The sequence below is a fragment of the Ostrinia furnacalis genome, unplaced genomic scaffold, assembly GCF_004193835.3.
Source record: "Ostrinia furnacalis isolate ACB-3 unplaced genomic scaffold, ASM419383v2 OfSCF2877, whole genome shotgun sequence".
Classification (NCBI taxonomy): Eukaryota; Metazoa; Arthropoda; class Insecta; order Lepidoptera; family Crambidae; genus Ostrinia; species Ostrinia furnacalis.
This window is the reverse complement of record NW_021133116.1, coordinates 73,731-101,648: the sequence shown is the minus strand read 5'-3', so window position 1 is coordinate 101,648 and position 27,918 is coordinate 73,731. Positions and strand designations below refer to the sequence as shown.

Genomic DNA, 27,918 nt, shown 5'->3' with positions numbered 1-27,918 from the left:
AAAATAAAATAAGAGATTTTCAATCTCCTGATAAGTGAGCCATTTATCAATCACAATTTTACATTCACGCAAGGTAAGTTTGTAGATGTTGAGAAGTCTATTAATTTTATTATATAATTTAGGACTCAGGAACCGATATTGTCGACTCGCCACTCCAAGTACGCAGGAATACATTTGTGTAAGGTGAAGGTGACAATAGGTGTAGATGCCCAGCGATGGTGGCTAGTACAATCTTCGTTGACCACTAGACCAGAACCACAGAAATCCGTCTGGGCTACGACTCATCTAATAAAAGTTCCCCAACTCCGGACCCACCTATAGGAAATTCGCCCGCTGCCCAGCGGTTGGACCGGTAGGGTGGTGTGTCGTTCTACAGGCAGGGCCCACTCAATGTTCACTCGCGACCCACCACTGGGTCGTGACCCATAGTTTGGGAAACCCTGCACTAGACTATTATCTCCTTTATTCTTGCATTCCTATTAATGCTATATCAGCAAACTACTACACTTGGTTGCAGAATTCACTCCAGCGACACCACCAAACTGTAGCGAGGGAGTCCCCCCATCTTCAATGTCACAAATGGTAGAATTAACAGATTTTCCAAGCTACTAAATTGATTGATAACTTGGTAAATGATTCCACATTTCCACGTCAATGTCGTAAGAGGCAACTAAAGGGGAACATTAGACGTCCCCAATCCGTCTGGCCAGTGTGAGGAGTGTAGTGACAGAGATTGTGTCACTATCCTGTTATAGAGACTAAATGATCTGATGATTTGCTTCCAGGCATCTCCGAAGTAACCGGCTTCATCAACACCAAGTACGCGGACCCGGCGGGAGACCACCCCGACGTGCAGCTGTTCTTCGGCGGCTTCCTGGCCGACTGCGCCAAGACCGGCATGGTGGGCGAGCGCCTGGACAACGGCTCGCGGACCATACAGATCATACCCACTGTACTGCATCCCAAGAGCAGGGGACGGCTTGAGATCGCGTCCGCTGACCCCTTCGAGTATCCCAAGATCTTTGCCAAGTAAGTTGTTCTGCATATACTTACCAAGACCGGCATGGTGGGCGAACGCCTGGACAACGGCTCGCGGACCATACAGATCATACACATTTTCACAGCACAGCTAGACATCTTCGCACGACACAATTCCCTCGCATATCTCTGGGAAACGCAGCATCCTCTCCCTCCCCCAAGGATCTCCACAATGTGCCCGCATCCAGGTTCTTCCCGCGACCTTCACCAGATCGTCGGTCCACCTAGTGGGAGGTCTGCCCACATGCTGATAACATGTTCCATCGTAATAAACTTCTTTCCGACATAATTTAATAAAGAAAACACCTAAAATGACCTAAAACCACAATTTTATTTTGCTTTTCACATGTCAATAAGCCAGTGAGTTACGTTACTGTGACAGCTAAGGTATTTTTCGATGACATCTTTGAAAATTGCAACTCATGGTAAGTTATTTGTATGAAACTTAATAAAAACTTTAGTCGCTATCGTATTCAATTAGATAGGTTTTTTACCTAACGATTTGAGATGAACTCATGGTAGTGTTTTTAGTTTTGCTGTGGTTCAGCTACTAACCGCTAGAGGCGCTGTACAATTTGCCATACATTTTTTTACGCCCTCGATAGCGAGATGCTCGGTAGGTAAACTCATGGTAGAGGCACAGAATGCTATATCGTTCAGTTATATACGATAGTTAACATGTGCAAAAGCTAAGGTAATTTTTCAGTTTTGCACTGTGGTAAAAGCGAAGCAAAATATCCTAAAAAAAGCTTTCCAAAGGATTAACACTCTAATCAGTCGAATTTGTTGTCAATAACGGAAATCCAAAACGGCGCGTACTTACCTAAGTAGAGACTAGAGAGTATAGTGGTAGATATAGGTAACTAGGTACTACATTACAAATACGGTTTCCAAATCTGTGAATTCTACAGTGTTTTGTTTACGTCAAGATCAAAAGTTACTTTCATGCAACGGATAAAAATAAACTTTAAAAAATCTTAAAAAGCTCAAGATAAAGTTAAATATTATAACAAACAATTTGACATTAATTTAATTCCTACATATTGTAAACATATTTATTTTAATTTTGCCTGTTTAATTGCCTAACTTACACACTATCATAAAATCAACCTATCCTATAACTCACAATGGAATATTCAAATTAGACGTTTTACGAATCTTTTTTAGACTAGGAACTATAATAGGTAGATACATCAGTATTATTTATAAATTTAAAATGTTAAGTTACATACAATCATAAAGGATTCTCCTTAATTGTTCTGGTAGGTGTATGCGTAGGTAATCATCTTGTTCATTGATGAAGGCTCATTCAACCATTAACTAACAAGCAACAACTCTTTGTTAAGTATTATTGTATTCGCAAAAGTGGTGGGTGTTTACAATGAAGCTTCTGCTCGCTACCTACGAACATCCTAGACCTATTTTTAGCACCTGTTACTTTAATACAATATTTTTCTTGAAGCACGAACGACACCTTGACATCACTTTACGTTAGGACACACACTTTAAATTTAGATTTACGAAAAATTTACTCTACATCAAAAGTAACTCATCTAAAATACTTACAGGATCGACAATTTTTAATTAATTCGAAGAAGTTTTGATATGAGGTTGAGGTGCGTATGGAATATGGAAATATTGACCATTTAGATATAATTCGGTGAATCGACTATAGAGAAGTGTGTCAGTAGAATTAACGGCGCAAGCGCAGCGTAGTGACCCGTGATCCGGGTCGACGTCTTCGCAGAGACGTCTCGAGGTTTTCTCAAACATGATGAAAAACAAAATTCTAAGGATGAGTCATAAAATAACAGTGTTCAAATAAATTATCTAGCGAATAGTTGGTTTGGCACTTTTTACCTCTTAAGTTACGTTACATGAACGTTTCCTCACCGTTTACTTTCATAATTTGTACATCTAGTGCTTCTTATCTATGTTATATTATAATAATGTTCAGTACCTACTTGTGGTTAAATACAAGATATTTTATTTTATTAGGTATTATTTATTTTTATGAATTTTTAATTTTTTTCGGTTATAAATCGTACCAACTTAACTTCCTACTCCACATTTTAAAACAGATCCAAGTCTGATAAGTTCGAATTTAACAATACTACAGTCGACTTCTGAGCGTCTCTACATTACGGGCACAATTAAGTACGGTCCTTGGGTAGATTTTAATTAAAAATGTATTAGATTGAACTATTGCAGATCGTCGAACGTGTAACCTCGTAGGTAATTGTATCAATCATGTTCTACTTGAAGTCTTGGCTATGCAAACAACGTTAGTTGTTCATAAACTGAGGTACCTACTTAATTAGTTGCCGTTCTAAAGTTTTACCGTAAAAGTCATGCTAAGTTAGTCAAGGTAGAAATCGATTATTTTAACGCATGGAAACGGTATTCCGTTTTGTGAGGAAGACCTATCAACTTCAACACAAATAATATCTAGGTAGGTAAGTACTATACCAACCGTACNCCCATGCTGGACAACTGATTCAGCAAGTCCCGGTGATCAAATTTCTTGGTATTACAATTGACGAAAACTGTTGTTGGAAGTTTCATGTTGATAGTGTATGTGAAAAGTTAAGTAGGTTTGTGTTCGTACTCCGTAAACTTAGAGAGACAGTCTCGGTGGAGGTAGCCTTACAAACATATCATGCCTATGTCGTCTCAGTACTGCAGTATGGTCTTATCATATGGGGAAACTGCACTGATATTGTCATGGTATTCAGAGTCCAAAAAAAATGTATAAGGGCTGTCTGTGGTGCTAAATTTAGAGATTCTTGCAGACCACTGTTCAAAAAAATGTCACTATTGACTCTTACCTGCCTATACATCAAACAGATTTGTATATTTGTTAAAAATAANGGACATACATTTAAAGATTAAATCCTAATATCTCACTCATGTAATTATAAATATATTTATTTTTACTGACCGATAACTTTTATTTAGGTACTTTAGTCTGAGAGAGCTGGCGAGTATGAAACGAACGAAGTCTTACTCGAGTCCGCATTACTTCGTTAGTCTATGCCAGATTTTAACTGTCACTGTTTTAGTTCCAAAAAAATCCGCTAGACGTCTCAACGTTTTGAAAATCGAATGTGCGTCTTACGTTCGTTTTTTCACGATTCCAAATTCAAATTTTGAATAATTTGTGCCAGCTCTACAACCTACATTTTGGATTTCAATAATCCATAGACAATCTACACCATACGTTTTTATTATCAGAATCCGCGTTAAGCATTTATTAATTCGCGATAAAATATAACTCCGTGTCTATGCTTGGACTGAGGGCATTTCTACGTCAAATGACAGTCCAAGATCTAAATCTGTAGACTTTCTACAGTGCATTTTTACCTCGTTTTTTCTCCTACGCTTTTCGACCTTAAGACAGGTCGGTAAGGTTCAAAATGCTACTGTATTCCCACTACCCTAAGTGAGTCTACTGTGGAATCAGTAGGAGGCTTCGTGTCCTGCTAGAATGTATAAATCGTTACCGTCTTCGCTGGACAGCGTGTTGTTTTGGAGAATATGCGACTCCAACACCACCACTCTGTAAAAAAGGATTTAAATTACTTAATTTGGTTTAAATATATCATTATGCGTTCCGTCCGCACTAATTTACCAGAGAAAAATAGAAGATTTGGCCTAAACTCCATACACTTTGGTGAGATGGGTGGTGGCCTGATATTCTCATACATCTCGTTTAGTTGGTGATAGATAGTGTCGATTTATTAATTGATAGTTAAAATAATCAATTATTAATCGATAAATCGATTATACTGTCGCAAAACTATAGATATTAATTGATTGCAATACATAGATTGAGGACACTAGTTCGTTAATTCAATATGATGATGATGATCATTATACTAACTTGTCGTAACGTCTTATACCGTAACAGTATTTGGTTCATCATCATTTCATCAGGACTTCCTCTGCTAAGTATAGGCCTCCCCCAATGTAGATTGGGCGGTTGGTAGTAGCGTGCGTTTAGCGCCTTCTTGTTTACCTTTATAAGGTCGTCTGTCCACCTTGTGAGTGGACGTCCCACGCCGAAGACTCCAGATTAGCCAATCGGTAGCAGCTTGCGTTTAGCGCCTTCCTGCTACCTTTATAAGGTCGTCTGTCCACCTTGTGAAAGTCCCAAGCTGCGATTACCGGTACTGGCCTCCTCTCTAGAACCTTGCTGCATCGGCCGTCAGTCCTGCATACTAGTTTGTTAACTCATTCATATACTCACTTGTCGTGCCCCAGATGATCATCCATTAGTATATCTTCTTAAGTTTGGCACAATCTTTATGGGACACCCTGTATACTCACTTGTCATGCCCCAGCAGACGATACGCTCGCGAGTGGTCCGTTATCTCCTGCGTGACGTCAGCGTGACGTAACGACCGGCCTTGCACGCCGTGCCGGTGGAACGCTAGCACCGAATCCGCCAGGCACACTGCGGAACAAATTAATATTTATTTATTCAAATCCTGTATGTATGAACGACAGCACATCAAGCTATACAAGGGGAAAAAAGTCTTATCATATGGGGAAACTGCACTGATATTGTCATGGTATTCAGAGTCCAAAAAAAATGTATAAGGGCTGTCTGTGGTGCTAAATTTAGATATTCTTGCAGACCACTGTTAAAAAAAATGACACTAAAGTCAAAGTCAAAGTCAAAATTTCTTTATTTGTTTAAACTAATAAATAGTTCTTACAAATCGTCATTTTGCTCTTAAGGAGCCTCTACATGTCTCATAATCTTTTTACCCTACCAGCGCTTCGAGACCAACATTTGTTGACACTATTGACTCTTACCTGCCTATACATCAAACAGATTTGTATATTTGTTAAAAATAACTTAGGTCTGTTTTCAGCAAAACAGGTGGTCACTGTAAAACAATTGGGGGAACGTCCTATAAACCTACTTCAGATTCCCCTTTGCAGGTTGACAATGGTCCAGAAAAATTGTTATTATATGGCCATTAAAGTTTTTAACTCATTGCCCGCGGAATTAAGAGGGCTTAGCGGATCTCAGTTTCAAACCAAACTGCATGCATGGCTTGTGGAGAGGTCGATCTACTCATTAAATGAATATTTTAATTGTAATGTTAAGTGACATACAATAAGTACATTATTATCCTGAGGTGACATTTTCAATATGATATGACAATAATTATTCAATATGACATTCTGTATTAGTTTATAATTTAATTAATGATAATTTATTAGTTTTCTGTTTTTAATCAATTAATGTAATATGACATGTTAGTATTATTTTCGATATAAAGTCTACTACACTTTTTAATATTTGCACGCTTCCTAGTTTGAGCAAATTTCAGTGAAACCTACCAAATCTATGTAAGACCACTTATGTACCTGGAATTACGCAAATAAAGAAATTTGATTTGATTTGATTTGATTTGAACCTTATAAAAGGGCTCTTTATAATGAAAATCCATTGGACCCATTCATCATTGTAATGATGATCATTTCATAATTGACGCCATAAGAAGACAGATTGTGAGACAGACAGCTGTAGCTGTAGCTAGACGTGGGAAAATTTCAAGGCATAAAGAAATCTTTGATTTATTTACCAATACTGCTAGTCACACCCAATTATAGAGTTCGATAAAAACTTAGGGAAATGGCTCTGCTCGTACATTCACTTCTTAGAATTATATTTCTGGAAACGAGTAGGATTCGATTGATTTATGAATAGCTTTTTTTTATAATTTCAAAATTTTTATTCAAAAGTGTTTCTATTCAAAAGCTATACTTAATTACTACTAGATTATTGTTCTGTCAGAATATAATATTTTTTTAAAGATTTTCTGTTACACTGAAAATATAATATACCAGATAAATACGATTTGTCAATGTAATTAACAAGATTAGGCATAATAATAGTTATTATGACTATTCAAATTATAATGGCTACACTTGGTTACGATTATGAACACAAATAAGTATAAGACTTCCGTAGTTTCTTACAGTGTAGGTTAACGTCTCATAATAATGTAATTTTTAAGGGACATTAATTAAATTACATAATTCAGCTTGTTACAAACGTAGCAAAAAAACTAAGTCAATAGATAAAACCGTTACACGTACGCTTCGTAGTTAATTTCTCTAAAAATATATTGTTGTTATTAATTGGTAAACGATAAGTTAAAGCAAGGTAGGTACTCGTATATTCTATGAGTGTTTTGTTGCACTACCTATCACAGAATGTTGCATTCTTTGATATCATACATTTACTATAGGTACAGTTACATAAGCATGCTAATAAAATACTTATTAAATTTAAATGCAAGTAATTTGCATTTCAAAACACTTGTGACAAGGTGAACAAATATTATTGAAAAGTTCACGGCCTTCGAAACTGGTAGATCACGAAGTGCTTCTTTTGTATCAATTTGAGTTTGCTTTTGCTATTAGTCTGAAAAATCAAAATTTACGAAACAAACTGAAATTAAAAGTGGCAAAAGTAAGTTCTCTAGTATTTGTGAGAACTAGGTGAGTTTTGAATAGACGCAGTGGTAATGAGATGACGTATATTATGCCGTATCACTTTCAAAAGAGTCAAGACCGTAAACCGCATTTGCGGGATCTAGTTACGGTCACTCGTCTCGCCGCAGCAAATCAAATGACAAAAATAATGTAATAAGTTCAGTTGGAAACCTCCGTTATACTTAATAAACTTGCCCAGTGATCCAGAGCAGAAATCTGCTGAACGTGATTCACATCTCTCGCTCAACTTTCATTGGAAAAATATTACATTAACTCTAAACGGGATTTGAGACTACATAATATTTTCAATCATAGACCTTTATCAACTATTCCATGATGATCATTTGACCATAATATCACCTTTAGTAAGAACTTCACTTCTTAATGTAGAATTAAATTCCTAGGTACTTTGTAGTTAATGTAGAGTAAATACTTGTCGTAAACAAGGAAAAGTAGGTGTGTAACCATACTTTTTAACCCCCTGGGGCCAAGATCGAAATGAGGATGTAGCTTACAATGCAAAAATTACAGTACAGGTTTATTAATTACATCACCTCAATAGGGCATCGTTCGTTCGTTTCAGCCAAATGACGTCCACTGCTGGACAAAGGCCTCCCCCAAGGTTTTCCACAATGAACGGTCCTGCGCCGCCCGCATCCAGGCTCTTCCCGCGACCTTTACCAGATCGTCGGTCCACCTAGTAGGAGGCCTGCCCACGCTACGCTTTCCAATAGGGCATAATAACGCCAAAAAGGACAAGGAAGAAGACAAAAACAACTTGGATTATTAAAATACCTGTTTAGTCTATCTCCCCATTTATTCATTCGAATTATTTATTCAGAGAATACTAGAATTTTAGCAAACCAACACAACAACGGCACTTTATTGGCTATTTCTCACCGTCACGGTTCTCATCGTCACCTTCGTGGCGAATTTTATTTCTAACTTATTTCAACTTTTTGTAAACAAAATTTGTAGCGCTTGATGTGAAGATTGTATTCTCAGTAAATCAGTAAAATAGTGAGTCTCGTTTGGAAGATTTAACGTTTTGAATTTTTGATGCCACGAAAGTGATTCTGTACTTCACAGCAATAATTTTTTCAAACTTTACTATTGTAAATGACTCTTATAAAACATATATTTTGTCTTATTTTCATAGATAAATAGCAATAACATAATATAAATAGGTACCTACTTAAAAACAAGATAAAATTTTACCGATTAGGTCACCTACTAAGTTACAAGATTCTACGCAATTGGTTTTAAGGGTGACACTGGTGGCATTCTGAAATGCTAAAGAAGCAAAAAACGGATTATCAGTACCTAAATAAAAAGAACTCTAACTGATTTATCACGTCCTCAGCAAAAATATATTTTTAATTTAGGCCAGATGGCCTCGTATTTTTGTTGTACAACTTTTAACTCAAACTTCAGATTAAATTTATCTTACAAACAGATACACAGTCACATATACAGACATACATACAGTCATACAGACAGACAACAAAAATACGAGGCCCTTATTTATTTATTGATGTACTGATCTCTACTTTACCACGTATAATNAAATCCGTTATTTTTAATTCCATCACAACAGGTTATGGGCCCAGGCACATATCTGTGTAGTGAGAAAGTTAAAGTGATCGCAATAGTATTAGTATTTCTCGCTTCGGTAACGGGTTGCCGGCTTGCACGTGAAGTCGTGAAAGATCTTGTTAAGATCGGACAAGACAGGACGATAACAATAACGAAATGGAAGGGAATCACAATTCTATTAGATTGGAAGGATCCAACAATTGGAACGTGTGAAAGTTCCAGACACAGGTGCTATTGAGAAGCCAAGGATTGATGGACATCGTTGAGGGACGGTCGGACGCGGAGGAAGGCAGGGCTAAGTCAGATGCCAAAGACGCCAAAGCACAGTCGATAATAGTGTCCAGGATGACCGAGAAGGCGATGCTGCACATCTTAACATGCAGTACATCCGCAGCAATGTGGACCAAGCTGATGAGTGTATACGAGCAGAAATCGGAGACAAGTATACATACAGGGTGGAAACGATAAGTGATCTCACTCGATTCAAAGTCAAAGTCAAAGTCAAAATTTCTTTATTTGTTTAGACTAATAAATAGTTCTTACAAATCGTCATTTTGCTCTTAAGGAGCCTCTACATNAAGTACCCTATTGCTTCCCGTTAAATATTAGCATTTGAGAAATGCGGCGTCGTGACCGACGTCATCTGTCCCCGGAGGCAATGTTTACATAAAATTAGCGGGTGTAGCAAGACCTATTATTTGAAATGAGCGCGTTCAGAATGAAAGTGAGGGCGTTCGCATTGTTGAAGTTAGAGATCTTAATAGAAACCAGCGAAAAGGCAGCGGCGTGCGCACAGCGCGCTTTGTTGCCGCGAGCGAGCAAAAACGTGAGGCGGGATGTAGGTCGCGGCAAGTGCACGATGCACGCACCCACTCTGCGTCATTCCCGCAAAAAATGTCACCAAAAGGCTTTTCGTGACATTACCTCTACGTATCAGAAATACGGATTTAATGAGATGTCTATTACACTTCGCTACGGTCGTCACGATCACCGTTAAATAACTCACGACCTTCTTCTAAAACCTTCACTTATTTCAAGTTATTGGTACCTTTATTACATAGGCGCATTTTTGTAATTTTGTTTAAATACTCAATGCTTGTAGTTCGTTGAAGTCTTTTCTTAGGACGGTTAACAAATTACGTGTAAAAGGCAGTAATTTTATGAAAATTACTACAAACAATTTGATAAATAGAAGCTCCAATTTATAAGCCATAGCTACACCAATACACCACCACCATACAACCATCGTAAAGTCCTGAAAGTCTGGAACGTCTTTGATATATTTCATCCAAACTATGCATTTAACCAGTAAATCATTCGCTAAAGGTTTCTTACCTGCCAAATTGTTGGTCTACCTTATACCTAGTTACCAAATATTGAATTCTCTTTGTTCCCTCGTTTGCGCTCAAATGCCATTTGTATGTCAGTCGTGTCACGCTTTTGCGTTTGGGCTTGGGCCTTGTTGTGGTACATAACTTCGTAGTTAAATTTCACGATAATTTGCGCTGTTAGAAATATGTTTTGAAACCCGACTTGAGCGTCTAATGGAGCTTTGTAAACAAACGCACACGTTGTAACTTTCGCAATACGGCAAGCTTTGTATGCATCAATAAAATATAAAAGCAAAAGCCATGATAATTATGTGTTGCAATGTGGGCGAGCGGTGTGCAGAAAATCTTCGTTATATACAAAACATTAAAGCTTAGGTACTACTCGTATAGCTATTTAGCGTAAAGCTTCATGGAAAATTCTTTGTTAGTTCTCATAATAGGTCTCCTAAATAGAGCTACACACACATAGTAGTTAGGTGCATTTAGTTTTTGACATGAAGGTAAGGTAAGCTTGGTAGGTATCTTGGCATCAATAGCAATTAAATAGTAATAACAACTTTCTGACCAATGTAATGGATACATTTTCTCTATCCGATCTGACATTCAATTATCGGAGTAATTTCAAATTAAATCCATATTGTACAGTCCAGCGCATTTGTTGACGCAACAAATATCTGATTTCTTGCCATTTGATATTAAACACCAGCATAGTGTTTCGATCTACAGACTGTTTCAACACGGCAACGAAACTATCATGATCACAGAGCTCTGCGAAATTGTAACAATTCGCTACTTCAGGTCAATTACCTGGTCTAGGACAGCGCAACTGAATTCATGCCAAATAGTTTTTTTTACTAAAACACGTGATTGGAATTAAAAGTTTTTAAAATTCGCCATTCGATTTATTTAATTAAAGAAATACTTAATTGACCGTAAAGCTCGTAACTAATCAATAGTACGGATTGACACGTCTATTAGTTAGCAGGAATACCTACTACGAATAGTTTCTTAGGAAGGATGACCGATTTAAGCTTCATTTTCAGAAGAAAACCAAACAATGTGTTTTATTAATTTTACAGCTGAGGCAACACAAGCTATTCACAAACACTACGAGTATTCATCCATTATTTGTTGTAAAGCTCTACAATATTTGGAGCTTTTCAAAAAGTTAATTTCACTGATTTTTTCACATTCTATTAAAGGTAATGGAACTTTAGAAGTATCCTCCGACCTTAGCACATACATAAGTACAAAATAAGTTTATTTCCAGAAGTGAGTGCCTACATTCAAGGATGTCAACAATCTTTTTTAGCTACAATAATCACTTTTCAGACATCGTATACATTGTTACTTATCTTTCTTCGCTAAAAACTGTCTGTTAAATAACGGTCAAGTTGTTGCTTATGTGGACAGAGGCAGGTGTCGTAAACACCCGGAACGTGGTAGATTAGAGTCGGTAATGACTAGGAAGCACATTTCTGTCTGGCTTCAGTGAAGATTTGGGTCTAAAGGGCGTCACACAGACGACGTTCACCGGTGCCATTTTTGCACAAAATTGCAGTTTTAGTGGGATTAGTACCACGCCATATGTATCACTAAGCTGTTTCAGTAAGTAAGTAAGTAAGTAAGCATTTATTTACTGCACACAAAGTCACATACATAGTTCGACAAAATAACATAATACAATATTTAACATGCACATTCAAAAATAAAAAAATAAAAAATAAATAACAATGAGAAATGAAATAATGTGAGCAGAGTTGCGGCAGCAAAAGGTCTCCGTCTCAGCATGTGTCACAAGCTAATGCCTGGACGCTGATTTTCAGACGGCGGCCGACGAAAGTGGAGAGCGGCGGTAATCGCCGCAGCAATACGCAAGGGTATTAAAACACAAATGATAAGGAAAAATTAAATAAATAAAAAGTGAAAATTAGTTAATGTCAAAATGATATATTAAATTATGTAAAATTAAATGTCAGGAATAGGATTAGCAGGTCAGTATTATAAATAATGTCAAATTAGAGGGGTCGACTACACCTGGCCATTAGAGATTTTTTGGAATGCCAGTATGTGCTTTTTAAGTTTACTTTTAAAAGTAAACTTGGTCATAGCTTGCCTAATGGGTGGTGGAAGGTTATTCCAGCACTTCGTAGCCAGGTACCTAAAACTTCCTCTAAAAGCAGCAGTTTTGTGCTGTGGTATGGAGAGCCTCCAAGATTTACCACGAGTGTTAAAAACTGAGTCAGAGTGTTTCCAATTTAAGCTTCCCAAAAAGATATTCAGGAGCCCCGCTGTTCACAACTCCAAAAAGCAAACAGGCAAAGTGCAGGTCGCGTCGGGATTTCATATTGAGCAAGTTGGCTTGGTTGAATGAACGGTGTAACATGCGTCCTAGGCGGGACGTGCATGGAAAACCTTATGCATGCGTTTTGGACACGCTGCAAAACTCGATTAGAGCGCTCCAACAAACATGGCCCAAAGACTGGAAGGCAATAGTTCAACTTGGAGAGAACAAGCGTTTCGGTGAGTTTTAATCTAAGATCCTGACTGAGCTCATCACGAATCCTGTACAGAGTCTTCAGCTTATATAAGCAATTCCTAGCCAATGCATTGACATGATCCTCAAAGCGAAGACCAGCGTCATAAGTAACACCCAGGTTTCTTGCTGTCCAGACCCTCTCAATCGGCTGCGCGTTGATTTTTAAAAGGGGGTTAAGGCCTTCCACAGTTTTAATTTGCCTACTTGTTAAAAATATCATAAATTTGGATTTTGTGGGATTGAGTGTGAGTGTGTGACTCTCGGCCCACGAGTTAATCCTGTCCAACTCGGAGTTAAGCTCACCGACGGCCCTGCAAGTATCACTTGGGTCAAATGACAAGTAAATCTGGAGGTCGTCAGCATACATGTGGTAACGACATGTCTTCAATACTTGTGGCACGTCTGCGCTATATAAAATAAAGATAAGTCTACTTAGTAAATTAATTAGACAACTTTCGAATACTTTCGATGACTTTTGAAAAAAGTATCATGCTAATGAACCTGCACACATTTGAAGTCGACAAAGTTCAGTCAGTGCCTACTGCTTACCCACGGTCGCTTTTAATGGTTGCTTTCATTTATTCAGTGTTAATATACAATGCCTAATTTTGTAACGCTGAAAAGATGCATCGAAGATATGAGATCACCTAATTTCTCAACAGTCAATGAGCTCGCTGTGAAACAAGAGCACTTCTGTTCAAATGTGCTTTGACATGTAAAGCGTGATGTAACTTCTTAAAGAAACACTTGCGTAGTACCTATTCGAAGCTGATTGTATTGTGAGCATCACAAAAGAAGATGAAGCGTGTCATTCAATCTTCATCATTTCTTTGACCACAACGAAATATAGGTATAGGTAGATAACTAATTTTTCCTATGCAATCATTTTGTTCGAAAACTCCTAATATCGGCATCGTAATTTAATAGATCAACAGTACAGATAATTCAACTAAAAAGACCCCATATCAGCTGTAGCTCTCACCTGTTTATTGAGTTATTGTGCATTTTTATGGACAGTTTCACAAATTCACAGCTCAGACGAAGCAGCAAAAACGTGAGAGATTTTTTTTCTTGTTTCATGTTGTTCTTGAAAGTGATGAGTAATGATCCCGTTTTCTTTTAGCTCGGATACGGATGGTCGCACAGCGGGAGGCGATGTGCGCGCCACCGGCCGCCGGAGTCGACGATGTCGGTGAGCAGCGACATACGGTTCACGAGGCGCAAGCTCAGTCGGCCCTGCCGCGGATGCTGCGCCGCGCTGGCGTCGCTGCTGGTGCTACTCTTGCTGGCAGCCGTCGCGGTCTACTTAGGACGTATGTGTACCGTTCGTTCGTTTCAGCCGAAAGACGTCCACTGCTGGACAAAGGCCTCCCCCAAGGTTTTCCACAAAAATCGGTCCTGCGCCACTCGCATCCAGGCACCTCCCGCAACCTTCACCAGATCGTCGGTCCACCTAGTGGGAGCCCTGCCCACACTACGTCTTTCGTCTCGTGGCTCCGCTCGTAATAATTAATACTAAATCAGACATTAATTAATTTTAAAACCGGGCTGCTGACCGAGACTATTGATTTTCTATTCTACTGACAAGCATAGCGAAGCGCGAATTTGATACGGTGGAATATATAACTGCGTAGGTATTTACAAGAACTTAAGTAAGTAATAAAATATGATACGGCGTTTTCCTTTTGATATCTCAAGAAAAATTGTATTGTAAATTGAAAGGTTATTTAAGTTTTAGGGATACAAGATAATGCTTTCTATATTTTGAACTACTACGAGTATTTTGTCCTTCCATAATGAATTGATAAAGTGCACAAGCTCATCAAATGCAGTACTGCCAACGCATACCTTTGTTGGTAAACACCGAGGCAGACAGGTGAGAGGGGTCAATAGAGTCTGCACACACGGCGAGAGGACGTGGGCAGGCGAAGTGGTCAGGCCAGGGAGCTTACTCTGAAAACCGACTTCAATATACACCGCTATGCATCTCTCTCACCTATAATGCCAGCATTCCTAGGCGAGTGAGACGGATAGAATCGAATAACAACTCAGTTTCGCGGAGATAGGACTGTAGAGTCGGTAAGGCCTGCGGGTGACGGCAGCGGCCTTGCGCGATCCGAGCGACAAGTGCGCTGATAAATACCACTACTTACTTAGTTTGTAATTTTAGATCGTATCGTTTCTATTATGATCTTATTATTAAATAGCTTAAACATTTGGTAACAACAAAATAGGTAATTAGTATCAATCAACGCGACTGAAAAATGGAGGACAACAAACACTCTCTAGTTCAATAATGATTAAAAAAAGTTGTAAACTTATTAACTTTTTTTCCATACAAGTTAGTAAATGCATGTTCAATATTATTGTTAAAGATAAATATTGCAACTTAATAGTAGTGACTTTAAGTTTAACCTGTGGTTTAACTAAGTAGGTACTTATCGACCTAAAAAGTTCAACTTCAATAATGCAACATAGATTAACATCTTTTCATGACATCTCGTATTTCCTTAAAATACGTGTTACATCAAGCTTGACAAATTGTTTTTCTTCCAGACATGTACCTGTTCGGTGACCCGCTAAACCGGCAGACATTCCGGGGCTCGTTCGTGGTGGGCTCGTGGGGGGAGCGCCCCGAGGGCAGGGACCTGCACAACGACACGAGGGAGGCGCGCCTGCAGAGGGCGCTCGTCGATTTATATCAGGACTCCGAGCTTCGCTCGTGTTTTGTGTCCGCCGAGATCCTCGCATTAGATAAGTGAGTCAATGACAATCTTCATTTCAATTATCTTCAAAGCCACAACAAATGATAACGTACGCGAACGAAGCAAAAACGTCCACGCGTGTGAAATTGATGAATAGCTGATCTAAGAGACATCTCTTAAATCACGGAAACCATCACATATTGTACGTGACAAACAAGTTGCCTTAACTCATACAATCCGCATAAGCACAAAAAATTACAGCAGACATTTTAAACAATTTGTTGTGTTACTTTACTGTCGTAACCCAACGAAATAGTATAACCTACATTTCAAACTGTAATTTAGTTGTAGGTATTCTAAACATTTCATATTTTAAGCACATTTGAGACGGTTTAAAAGTTAAATTCAAGAATGGCCGTTGGTACGGCTAGTTACCTCATTGAGACTTACGTAAAACTGCTCTTATTTCGAATCTCTAAATTGTTTGTTACGATGCTTGTTTTAGCATAAAATTGATCGCGAGCCACAATTTATTTTTGTTGTGCGTGTCTATATCTAGGTACTTGGTCTAAAACAATGTTTTATATTGTTATGAACTTACTACTTGAGTAGTTCCGCAATACAAAAACTAGTTTTTGTATCTCATAAACTTTTTCATCTTAGTATTTGAAGTTCAAAGGCACATAAGTTACGCTTTTTCATGGTCACCAGAGTTTGCTGTGTCTGGTCACGAACGAAACGAGATCACTTAATCTACATCCATGATAGAATTAGCATTTGATTTCCAATGAATTGTTAGATCACGCGTTTAAGTAGTGCGATATGAAATCAAGGTAAAGGTTTCATGGCCCTAAGTGGGACTAGAACAAAGGCGACAGTGCCTTATCGGTTCTTTATGGAGAAAGCGAACTTTCACGGAAGGTATACATTTACCTATAGACAGACCAGACCTTCTTAGTCAGGGTAGAATGCGCATTGTGAGAAAAGCTGCAATATTGTATTACATAGTTACTTAGAATAGTAAAACACGCCGAAGGAAATCTATGAAAATTATACCTACTGTTAATAAAGATTAAGGGTTAAAGCTATATTTTAATTTAACTACATGGTGTTTAGCGGCTTAGAGAAAGTTCAAATCGTTTTAATAGTGTAAAACAATAAAAGGACTTTAACAGAAGTCTAATCAATTTCATGCTTTGTCACACTCACAACTTCATCACGAAATTGATTTTGTTTGACCATTCGCTATGTAGCGAATACTAGCTTTAAACTATTTACCTACCTACTTCAAATTAACTACTGCATATTTTAACATAAGGTGATAAATTAAACCGTATCAGGTATTTCGATCTAAAACAAATCTTGCAAAATATAACTTCTATCAAAACTCAGGCACCGTAAAATCATAGAAATTAGAAAGTGACTGAAATTATACATACCTAATTTATATTCATTAAATGTTGTTCACTAACATGAAAAACTACATACAATATGCACGGGTGATACAGTGGAATATAATGTACTGATATAGAAAGTTCGATACGTGTTTTGTTTAAAATCCTTGCACTTTCTATGCGGAGTGCGTTGTTGCACTGAACCACATTGCCATAAAGTACTAAACGATCCCGACAGTCGATGCTCAGGGCCCTCTTCTGAACTGAATGCCAATCACGCACTCGATACATTCAATATACACGTTACAGGATGTAAAACCTGCACTTGAACTCAAAAGGAATTAGTTTATGTACGAATACGTTGTACAAATTATGACCAGAGGCCATTCGGCATTCCTCTCTATATCCATATAAGTTCCTTTTCCTTGTATGTTTAAGGCACTTGGAAAAGTTGGCATTCAGTAAAAAGGCAAGTTTCCAAGCTTACCTACCAACTTGAAAGTGGTCTATTGCCTAGAATTAAAAAATTCTGCTTTCGCAACATCACAAGTGATTAACGTAGTTAAGTAAGTAAACGGATTTCTTGGATTAGCCGTTTTAGTTACTGGATAGGGACAAACAAGTTTTTAAATGCAAGTTTCGAATAAGACGCGATGAGTAGGTACTCCAATTTAATTAAGATACCTACAATCTCTTTTCAAGTGTAACGTGTGGAGACGTATTAGATGTCCCCGTACCTACACTTTCTTCCTCGCTTTTAAGACAACCTTTCCAAAAATGCTTCAAAAGTTGATCGGCAAGAAGTAGCCCAAGAATAGCATCTGCCGCATGAGCAGTACTTACTATGATCTGCTAGCATCTCCCATTAGGTACATTGTCAATTTGTCATACTTAACTAATTTAAACGCCAAAAACAAAAGATCACGCTTTCGCGAGGCCTATAGGATGTGGGCCGAGTTTTAATTTAACAATCAATGGGGCATTAATCGTTCATTAAACGTCAATCAAATGTTTTATCTAGCTTTGGAATCTGTATAGTTGCGTAGGAGCCTTGGTTTTTGCGGTTGTCAATTACGATACAAAGTGATATTAATTTAAATGGATAGATTTAACAATATTATCATTATTAACTTACAATACATAATATCATAGATAGCTGCAAAAAGCCGCAACTTTTTATACATGCCGGTAATCGATGGAGCTTAGTGAGTAGGTATACTTACATACCTAGAAACTTTGATTGAAAGATTCAAAACAACTAAATATTTGATAAGTGGACTGTTTGCATTTCACAAGATTTTCTAGATTTTCCGATAAGTAGGTACAAGGATTTCATTAAGCAGTTGGCGCACACGGCGAATTTTTTTATAAATAAAATGTCATACATACTGTTTTTAGCGTGGAAGAAGGCGAACGGGTCCACTTCGAGGTATCGTTCGAGCCGATCTTCACGGCGGTGACGACGGGCGAGGTGGCCGCGGTGCTGTCGCGCGAGCTGGCGGCGCCCACGCACCTGCAGCTCGTCTCGCTGCCGGAGACGCTGCATATTGAGGTTGGCCATTATTAATTGTGTCTAATAGAACAAATTAGCAAGCGCAAGGCATATAGAATCTATTAGATATGGAAGGTAGAGCGACCTATAGAACATAATCAGCGAAAATCGGCAACTGTTGATCGTATCTATTCAAGTACCTAATTATCGTCACATTATCTCTCTTTCAGTAGCTTTACATCCTATTTCACATTAAGTACCTGCTGGGAAAAATAACGCCGACATCATCTTCATTCCTCAGGAAAATTCTGTAATATCTTCCCTTGAATTGGAAAACACCGAGACAACGCTCGATGATGAACCGACGACAGAAGCCATGACGACTGAGGTGGAAGAAATCAGCAAGTGCTACCCGAAGACGCTGTCGATATGTTCCCACTTGCCATACAATACGACCACTTACCCCAACCTCGTGGGACACACGTCCAAAGACGCCATTTTGAGGGACCTCGTCGCGTTCAGGGAGCTTTTCGATGCTGAATGTTCTCATCTTGCTCAGGTAAAGTTTCAGTTTATTTTACAGAAACTAAAAACATTTATGTTTTTATACTTAAAACTGAACCATAAATAATATGCTGAACATAAGATACCCATGGAATTGTAGGAAAGGAAGAGGTAAAAATCCTACCAGCTGGATTTCCGCAATTCCTTTATGGAGGAAATGTAGAGAGTTCATTTTGTTCGAAACCCTATATCCATATGTACCAAGATCAAAGGCATAACATTATCTCATTAGAATTCGTTACCAAATGATAAAATAGCCTATTGATTGTTTACCTTCTACCTATCTATCTCCAGGACTTCGTATGCCAAATGCTGCAGCCTCGCTGCGACCTAGGCCGGCTGGTGAGACCCTGTCGCTCGTACTGCCGCGCTTTCCACGCGGGCTGCGGCGCGCGACTCCCCGAGCGGTTGCGGGCCTATTTCGATTGCTCGCACTTTCCCGACTACTTCGGGCCCGGGTCTTGTATGCCAGAACCAGGTAACTACAATACTTCGGTCTATCATCGTGATATCAGATCAATAGAATCTGTTTTGAAAGAAATGTTGTGCTAAGTGTTACAACAAACAGAGATACCTCAATATATCTAGGGCCCAGAACAGACGGTGAAACGCAACTGCAATGAAACTGCAACTGCTAGTTACTTTTGTTTGCGTTGCATCTAATTATAGTGTCCGTTGAGAGACCACACATGACGCGACTAGTTTGAAACTTTCAGTTTCAGTTTCATTCATCATACCTAATCATCAGAAAGTTGCAGTTTCCTTGCAGTTGCGTTTCACCGTCTGTTCTGGGCCTAACAGTTCTACATGTATCTAGCGCTGATGTTTTAAGTATGGTAAAGGGTAAACCTGATAACTAACCATATCCACAACAAATACAAATTTTACGGTGTTGACGCAGTAACTTATTTTTAGAGATAACAAAAGTCAGTGTCTATTTAGTTGTAAGTGTGATTGATTTTACTAAAGCAGCACAAAATAGCACGCTTTGAAATGTAAGAATGTATTGTACCTAACTACGTAGGTTTTTATATTGTTTCCATTTACTAAGCTTAACGAATCCATCGTAAGTCACAGAACCGATTAAAGTAAAGAAGCGTGGAAAGGCCTTGAACGGCTTGACTAAATTATGCGTGCCTGAAATTTTTCGTGAAGAATTTATGAAATAAGTTGGTTTAGTAGATATAAATTCCAAAGAAATGTAACAATGTGTCTTGAAAAGTAAAAGTGGAGTTTACCCTAAATTATGTTTTTTGTTACGTATTTATGACACTGCTTTGCACTTTAGCTCTTTCGTAATAAGATAATTAAAACGAGAGTCTCTTACACAAATAACTTATTTAAGACATGACGTGTAATCGCCTAATTGAATTCGTCAAGAAGAACATTACTTACTTACTTAGTTTGAATAGACTACTCAGTCTACTCAGTGGGCTATTCAGTCCAATTTTGTGTAGAGTAAGTTGATTGTTACCCAGTAGTAGAATTTAGAGTTTTAAATAACATCGTCTCTCGACTTTTTTTGTTTTTATGTGAACTAAATCGAGACTATCACTGAAACAACTGTGTAAAAGGTACTTTTACCACAGAATAATAACTACGCTTTTACGTACGTTTCTCAGATTGCCTGGGAGGTCTGAACCGGCTGGCGCTATCCCGGCGCGCGTGCGACGGCATCCCGGACTGCGCGGACGCAGCGGACGAACGCGGCTGTGCGCACTGCGGCGCCGGCGGCGGGCTGCGCTGCGCACTGCACCCGCACTGCCTGCCCTCGCACTTGCACTGCGATGGAACACCAGACTGCCCTGATGGCAGCGATGAAGTCGGCTGCTGTGAGTGACCACACGTTATTTTTGCCTTATAACCACACTATGGTAATAACCGTTTAATTGTAGCTGGCATTCTAGCTGTTGATCTAGGGATACACCAGAACTTTTAGCAGTGAAAACGAGAGTTATGGTACTATTCCCACCGCTGCAACTCCAGATGTAGCCGGGATCTACAGCTTAACCGCCAATAAAAATCCAAGCAGTGAAACAAGAGTTGGAAATGAAAATGATCTTGATGCGCAGTTTGCGCGTGTAACCACAGAATAATAATAAGTACTACCCTGTTCATCTCGGCGAGTTTACATCGAAAACAAAACACGCACGATGGCCCACCTACAGGATACTATTCGACAAGGCCTCACATACGAGCGAACATTGACTCACGCACGCGTATTCTTGTGTATCATACACAAGAATAGAAGTATAGAAGTGTTTTGTTTTCGATGTAAACTCGCGGAGATGAACAGGCCTGGTGTAACTGTCAGCAACACACTGCCGATGCGACAATCTGGCTTCGTGCGTACTGTAATCGCAATTCCTGTACCCTAATATCCTGATCAGATAGCAGATCGAGAAATTAGAGCAAGTTAATTTTCGCAGAGAAAAGAAACTGTAGATTATGGCTCTTCAGGAGAGGAAGAGGTGAGGTCATTACCACAGAAAACTAGTAGTCTAATCTCTCCTCGCCCTTTTTTTCAAGGCTTGGTCTTCAGTGCTTACCTAGAAACTACTAAATCTCTATCCACAGTATGGATCACGCGATCGCTAGCAGCATGGCGGCGCGAGCGCGGCGAGGCGACTCTGGGCGCGGTGCGAGGACGCGGCGGTTACGCGGTGTGGTCGGAACGCGGCCGCGACGGCAAGATATGCGCCGCGCCCTACGAAGCCGACAAGCGCGCTCTCAAGAGCGTCGCCACTTCTCTCTGCAGGGCTATGAGTTTTAGGTAAGCATCTAACCCCTTTAATCACAAAAATTAATAAGAGGGTACATAATTATAGGTGACTTGGGACAATACCTACTCAAAAGGAATTAATTTAATTAAACTTACATTACATTATTAACTATTAACCGCCTTTATGGTCTAGTGGTAAGACCACCTGCTTCATACGCAGAGGTCCCGGGTTCGATTCCCAGTGGGGGCAGATTTTTCTGTCGTCTTGGTTGGTGGTAGGGCTTGTTCTCAGTCCGCCTGGCGAGCTACCACCATCTTACCTAAGCCTGCCGCCATAACAACAATGTTAAAAGCATTGTTGTGTTCCGACCGTTAGAGGTAAGATAGCCAGTTCCTCCGTGGTTGAGGATTCCGGATGAAGCTGAATTCCACCTTCGGCCTGATCATCACAGACCATTAGGTGAGATACAGACCAAGAGCTACCTCGTTAAGATAAAAAAACTAGACAAGTTAATTAAAATCTTAACATTTTCGTAGCAAACGTCTAACTCGTTTATGTCTTTTGTTCGACACATTGTTCATTGACGATTAATGTTGATTAATATTTTTAATTTTAGCGCTGCATTGAATGTGGAGGTGGTATCTGATGCCGAAGAATTGAAGAGTGAGCATCCAGAATACGTAGAAGTGGTAGATCCCTTCGCGCCAGAAATATCGTTTCTGAAGAGCGAATGTCCGCAGCGCAAAGTCATCAAAGTTATCTGCGATCAGTTGGGTGAGGAAAACTATGCTCTTCTTCTTCTAGTTTTACATTGATTTACATCAGTGAAACTGGTCTAGGACTAGTTTAATGGCAATGTCACGACACTACGTCTAAAAGTACCTAGTGCGTCAAAATACCTACTTTACAGAATGTGGCATCCCAAGCGCTCGAGTGGCGCGCGCGCGTAGTGGCGTGGAAGGCCTGCCTCGTTCCGCACAGCCCGGCGACTGGCCCTGGCACGCGGCGCTGCTGCGCGCTAACGTGCACGCCTGCGACGCCGCGCTCGTGCACGCGTCATGGCTGCTAACTACTGGCTCCTGCTTCCAGGTTGTTCTCTTGAAATCTAATTCGATCTCCCTAGGTTGATCTGTAGGCTTAAGATGCGCGCTGCGATAAGCGGTTATCACGCTATTTTATCAATTTTTCCCATACATTTTGACGTCGATAAAAGTTATCACGGCGCGTATCTTAGGCCTACTGATCGAAAAACAGTGTACAGTTAGATGCAGGCCCCTCTTTCCCACTAGGCAGTTTGGCACGTGCCCAGAGCCCCGCAATCGAGGAGGCCCCCGTCTGTTCTCATAAAAGATCTTTTTCCAGATGAGAAGGCCCTCCCTTGATTCTTATGTGCCCAGGGCCCCTAGGAGGGTAACGACGGACCTGGTTAGATGAATGAGATTGAATACTTATTCAAAATAATGTGCTAAAATGTACTTTTTAAATCCCTATCTGTTCGAGATTAGGATTCACAGACACCCTCGCTTGCTGCTCGTATTTAGAATGCTTATAGCCTCATTCGACATTTTTCTATATTATCAGGGTCAACCCAACGTGGAATGGATTGCCAGATTTGGCACGGTGCGCATACAGAGCACAACACCGTGGCAGCAGGAGCGGCGCGTCGCAGAAGTGATCCCTTCCCCCGTCGAAGGCAGCATGCTGGCCCTACTGCGCCTTGAGAAACCCGTGGAGATGACCGACTTTGTACGTCCCGTATGTCTACCGGAGAACACCACCTCCGCCGACCACGCCATCTGCAACACGCTGAGCTGGACACGGAATAGAGACCAGCTCCAGAGAGTGCAAGTGATCACTAGTCCGATGAACAAATGCGAGAACGTCAGCATTGCAACTGTCAACGGAATTTGTTCAGAAAGACTTTACGACAGTGATGATTGCGATGTAAGTTAAACAGCATCTAATTGCAAAATTATCAACCAATATTACTTACTATCCATTATTCTAATAATAACCGTTACATATTTTGCAGGAAGAAGAATACGCTGGAAGTTCCATGATGTGCTTTGACGAGAAAACGAAGCACTGGTCTCTAGTTGGTGTAAGCGGGTGGCGAATAGCCTGCTCAAAAATAGGGCTTGGCCGGCCTCGAATATATGACTCCATTGCTTCACACCTTGACTGGATCAAACAATCTATATCCCACTATCCAAGGTGACCTTTTAACAACTGAAGCTTCTGTAAAGACTGCATTGTTATTCTTAATTGTTAATTTAATAATACAAAATTTGTATGATCAAGTATTGATAAGAAAATAGTTTGTCAAACTTAAACAGGTGGTGAAGAGGTTGAGAGGTAACACTTGAGATGATGCAACAATATTTTATAAATGTTATAAACTCTGTGACGAGATTTATCTGCAGACAAAAATAATTAATGTTAGGTATCTATACAAATTCAATAAGAGCAGAGGCAAGAATAATCATTATTCTTGAATTGAAATAGGTATACCTTCAATAAATTGGTACAGAATTATTTTTTCTTGTTTATGATAGCAATATCTAAAACTGTGAAGTAAAGTAAGTAACAAAATAACACTGGAGTCTCAGAGTGAGTTATGAAAAAATATTACCCTCACAAGAACTCACAAGGCATCTAATCCAGTCATTAGAAAAAAATCCTATAAAACAACACACAGTTGAAAATATCACCCTGTATATTTAATTAATATGATGTTATGTTTACATGTTTAACTGTAAAGTTTATGCCTTGTTAATTACTAAACTTATGCAAATTACTATGATTTTTATTGTAGGATAAGATAATTTATTTCAAAATTGTGTCACTGGAGAAAATATCCACTTGGATTCTAATTAGATGAATAAGTTGCAAATGTGTTCGAAACTAAATAAGTAGGTAGGTATCTGTTAATTTTCATTTCTATGAAAAAGAAATTTGTAAATATAAATATAAGAAAATTTACCAAAATTAATTGCCAGATAAATGTTTGTACCTAAATGATGTGGATTTTTATTGAGCTTGCAATGCCAAGCTTACCAAACTGATCCTAGAGTAGTGAGCTAGTGAGTTACACCTTGATGCCCAGTTTTAGCTATACTTCTAAAAATATTCAAGAAAGGTACATATTAACACTTTTGTGTTAAATTATTTGTACTTTTTTGCTTTAATTTTGTAAAATGTTCCCTTCCTACCATGTTAACTTTATCAGACTAATATAAGATTTAACCAAAACTATCTTGATGGAATAATAATAGAAGCTCATATCTACTTATTGTGGTCCATCCAACTACTAATGTAGGTATTGAAGTTAATAAAACCAAGTATTGATAAAATTCAACCATTTTATTGATTTGAAATTTGAATCTAAGAAAAAGTACTAAACTATTTACACTTCTGATAACATCTTACAAATAAATAAATAAATATTAAATTACTTGAGAACACCTTCTTCCTGCAGTTCCTTTCTAATCTTGGCTTGAATGTGATCAGGGAAGTTTTTGAGTTCATTATTGATGTAATCGTTTAGGTTTTGCAGTGGTTTGTAATGTTGATGTACCAATTGAGATCCAGCTAACATGGAGAACATCGCGGCAAACGAAAACGTGAGGTACTGGCCCCAAGTCACTCCGGCAGGCATGTTAAGCAGTATGTCCAGCAGAATACTTCCTTATTTTATCTTCAACAATGTCGTGAGCTCTGCGCCTCTTGAATGTGTTATAAAAGTTGACCTCACCAACTTTCCAGTTAATCATAGAAAACTCCAAAGCTGCGCCGAGTACGAAAAACATAGGCAGAAACCTATACATTCCAAATGTTTTCTTGCCTGGCCATTTGTTGACTAGTTTTTGAATCCAGCCAATTCTCATTGCATTCGTCAATATAAATAAAACTTATTGAATTGTGTTCTGCAGTGCTTATGTTGTGAACAAAATTGTGAAATAACCTCAAACCAAAGAGCATAAAAGAGCCTCAAACCTCAAATTAGAATCACCACCAATAACTGTCAATGTCAAAACACAGATGACAGAAGTATGTTCCGAAATACAGCGAAGTGTTTCATTGCTCTCACTAGTCACTGGTGAAATTATGTTCGATCCATCATGCATCAGTGCACTGCTGGGAAAAAAAGAAAGCGTAAATCATTACCATTTTTATACTGTAAGCACTACAGAGCCCAGAGCCCCGATTACGGTAATTTTTAACGTCAACAATCCAGACACGCTTCTCGATTCTGCGATACGATTGGTCGTTCAACAGCGCACGTCAGCTGTTTTGACCAATCGTATTGCAGAATCAGAAACGCATCAGAAACGCGTCTGGATTGTAGACGTTAAAAGTTACCGTAATCGGGGCTCAGAGCCCCGATTACGGTAATTTTTAACGTCAACAATCCAGACACGCTTCTCGATTCTGCGATACGATTGGTCATTCAACAGCGTACGTCAGCTGTTTTGACCAATCGTATTGAACTGGCGCTTTCGAGGTAGGTGTTCTCAGTACTTTGATCAAGTGATAAAAAAAACAAAATACTGAGCAGTGCTCACAGTGTGTATTTCGGAACATTCCCCTCTGTGGGTCTAGACAAAGTGCAAATAATCGCAAACCAGTCGAAAAGTGGTCGAAAAGCCCCTTTTTTGTATGGAGTTTTGACGGATTCGATTTTCGATTCGATCAAAAAGTGCGTTTTGTCTAGGGGGGCCACACTCGCATGTCATTTGTCACATTTGTCAAACAACATGTGTCAAAGTCAAACGGCCCTTGCTTCGCCCTCAACATAATTAGAATTATTTAAGTATAATTAGTATAGTGTAGAAATCGAAATGAAGTAATGAACAATCATTTCTCGAAAAGAACGTATGAAAAAAATTTTTTCGAGGCCAATAAACCCACAAAGTTAACCGAAACAAGAAAACTGAAACTACACAACGAAGGATGGGGATTACTTACTGAATATTATCTGGAATCAGTTAAAATCAACAAAAATAACAATGGTACTATATCATCAATTGCTACATTGAAAATCAGTGATAGATCTGGACAAACAACTTGTTTCATAAGGGGTCCTACAATAGGCCTGCTATTTGGCTTGGAACCGTCTGAATGGTTGGAAGTAGAGAAACTTAACAGCTGGACACAGCAGTTATTTTATAGATATTTCAAACATGGACTTAAAACATCATTTAGCTATGAACAAAAATTGTTTTATAACTTTTGCCTCATTAATCAGAAAAAGGATGTTTTAGTTGCTATTTTCCACAGATGTGCTAATAAAAGAAACGTGGATAAAGACAGTGCTGTTCTTGAAATTGTAGAGCTTAGAAAATGTACTAACTATTTTTTAGATTTGTATTCAGAATCATTGAAAAGTTTGGGAAAATAAATGTAATATTATTGTACTTAAGTTATTATGTTATTATGAAATATTATTGAGCTTCTGTAATCTTGCTTGCCCATCTTTCAATCATGATTATATTTGTAAATGATGTATAATTTTTAATTAAACTATGACATATTGTAAGTTTTCCTTTATTATTACTTTCAACAGATGCATTATGGTTGATTGTCTTCCTACATCTCATCCATTTCATAAAAGTTCCTTAGTTTTTAAGTATTTTTTATTATTTATGGTATGTAGGTAAAGTTACATTACCTACATAGATTACCACTTCTAACATAATAAATATACTTAAACATAGCTGCAAATCAAGTTTAAATCTATTAACCAGTTACAACTACAACTGTACAAAACTACATAAGTGCTTAGTATGGAAAAATATTACAAAGTAAAAGTTAAAGGAAACTCCAAATTCCCCCTCCACTGATCAACTTGGAATAACAAACACTTGATCAAAGAGAGACCCTTACAATTTATCACTCTTATATTCTAGAGTTTACAAACATTTTGCAAACATATACAGGGTGGAATTTTGTAATGGCACCTGGAGGGAAAGTACTCTTAATACTGTAGATAGAACATTTTACTCAAAGGAAACATTCCT

General features: G+C 38.7%; 3 protein-coding genes and 1 non-coding gene across 4 annotated transcripts; 2 read left to right on the top strand and 2 right to left on the bottom strand.

Moving 5' to 3' along the window:
* The first annotated feature begins 14,147 nt into the window (after nt 1–14,147).
* Nucleotides 14,148–24,853, top strand: LOC114356733 (atrial natriuretic peptide-converting enzyme). The gene is made up of 11 exons (XM_028310071.1): nt 14,148–14,333; nt 15,577–15,778; nt 18,518–18,671; nt 18,913–19,170; nt 19,470–19,653; nt 20,798–21,007; nt 21,753–21,948; nt 22,515–22,672; nt 22,809–22,987; nt 23,480–23,842; nt 23,931–24,853. The coding sequence occupies exons 1-11, from the start codon at nt 14,207–14,209 to the stop codon at nt 24,114–24,116; spliced, it is 2,217 nt and encodes a 738-aa protein (XP_028165872.1). The 5' UTR covers nt 14,148–14,206; the 3' UTR covers nt 24,117–24,853.
* TRNAM-CAU (transfer RNA methionine (anticodon CAU)) lies at nt 22,076–22,147 on the top strand. The gene has a single exon. It is a non-coding gene; the product is annotated as a tRNA-Met (tRNA).
* A 428-nt stretch (nt 24,854–25,281) lies between the features above and the next one.
* On the bottom strand, nt 25,282–25,824 carry sloth2 (ubiquinol-cytochrome c reductase complex assembly factor 6 sloth 2). Its single transcript, XM_028310066.1, has one exon. The coding sequence runs from the start codon at nt 25,554–25,556 to the stop codon at nt 25,350–25,352; it is 207 nt and encodes a 68-aa protein (XP_028165867.1). The 5' UTR covers nt 25,557–25,824; the 3' UTR covers nt 25,282–25,349.
* On the bottom strand, nt 25,330–25,862 carry sloth1 (sloth 1). Its single transcript, XM_028310065.1, has one exon. The coding sequence runs from the start codon at nt 25,783–25,785 to the stop codon at nt 25,558–25,560; it is 228 nt and encodes a 75-aa protein (XP_028165866.1). The 5' UTR covers nt 25,786–25,862; the 3' UTR covers nt 25,330–25,557.
* Between the last annotated feature and the right edge of the window lie 2,056 nt (nt 25,863–27,918).

What these genes read in the sequence shown, in the direction of transcription:
- sloth2 (XM_028310066.1), bottom strand. Translation starts at nt 25,556, where the DNA reads ATGCCTGCCGGAGTGACTTGGGGCCAGTACCTCACGTTTTCGTTTGCC.
- LOC114356733 (XM_028310071.1), top strand. Translation starts at nt 14,207, where the DNA reads ATGTCGGTGAGCAGCGACATACGGTTCACGAGGCGCAAGCTCAGTCGG. An exon ending in AATGTTCTCATCTTGCTCAG is followed by an intron (nt 19,171 to 19,469) that starts GTAAAGTTTCAG and finishes ATCTATCTCCAG; the next exon opens with GACTTCGTATGCCAAATGCT. An exon ending in ACGACAGTGATGATTGCGAT is followed by an intron (nt 23,843 to 23,930) that starts GTAAGTTAAACA and finishes CATATTTTGCAG; the next exon opens with GAAGAAGAATACGCTGGAAG.
- sloth1 (XM_028310065.1), bottom strand. Translation starts at nt 25,785, where the DNA reads ATGAGAATTGGCTGGATTCAAAAACTAGTCAACAAATGGCCAGGCAAG.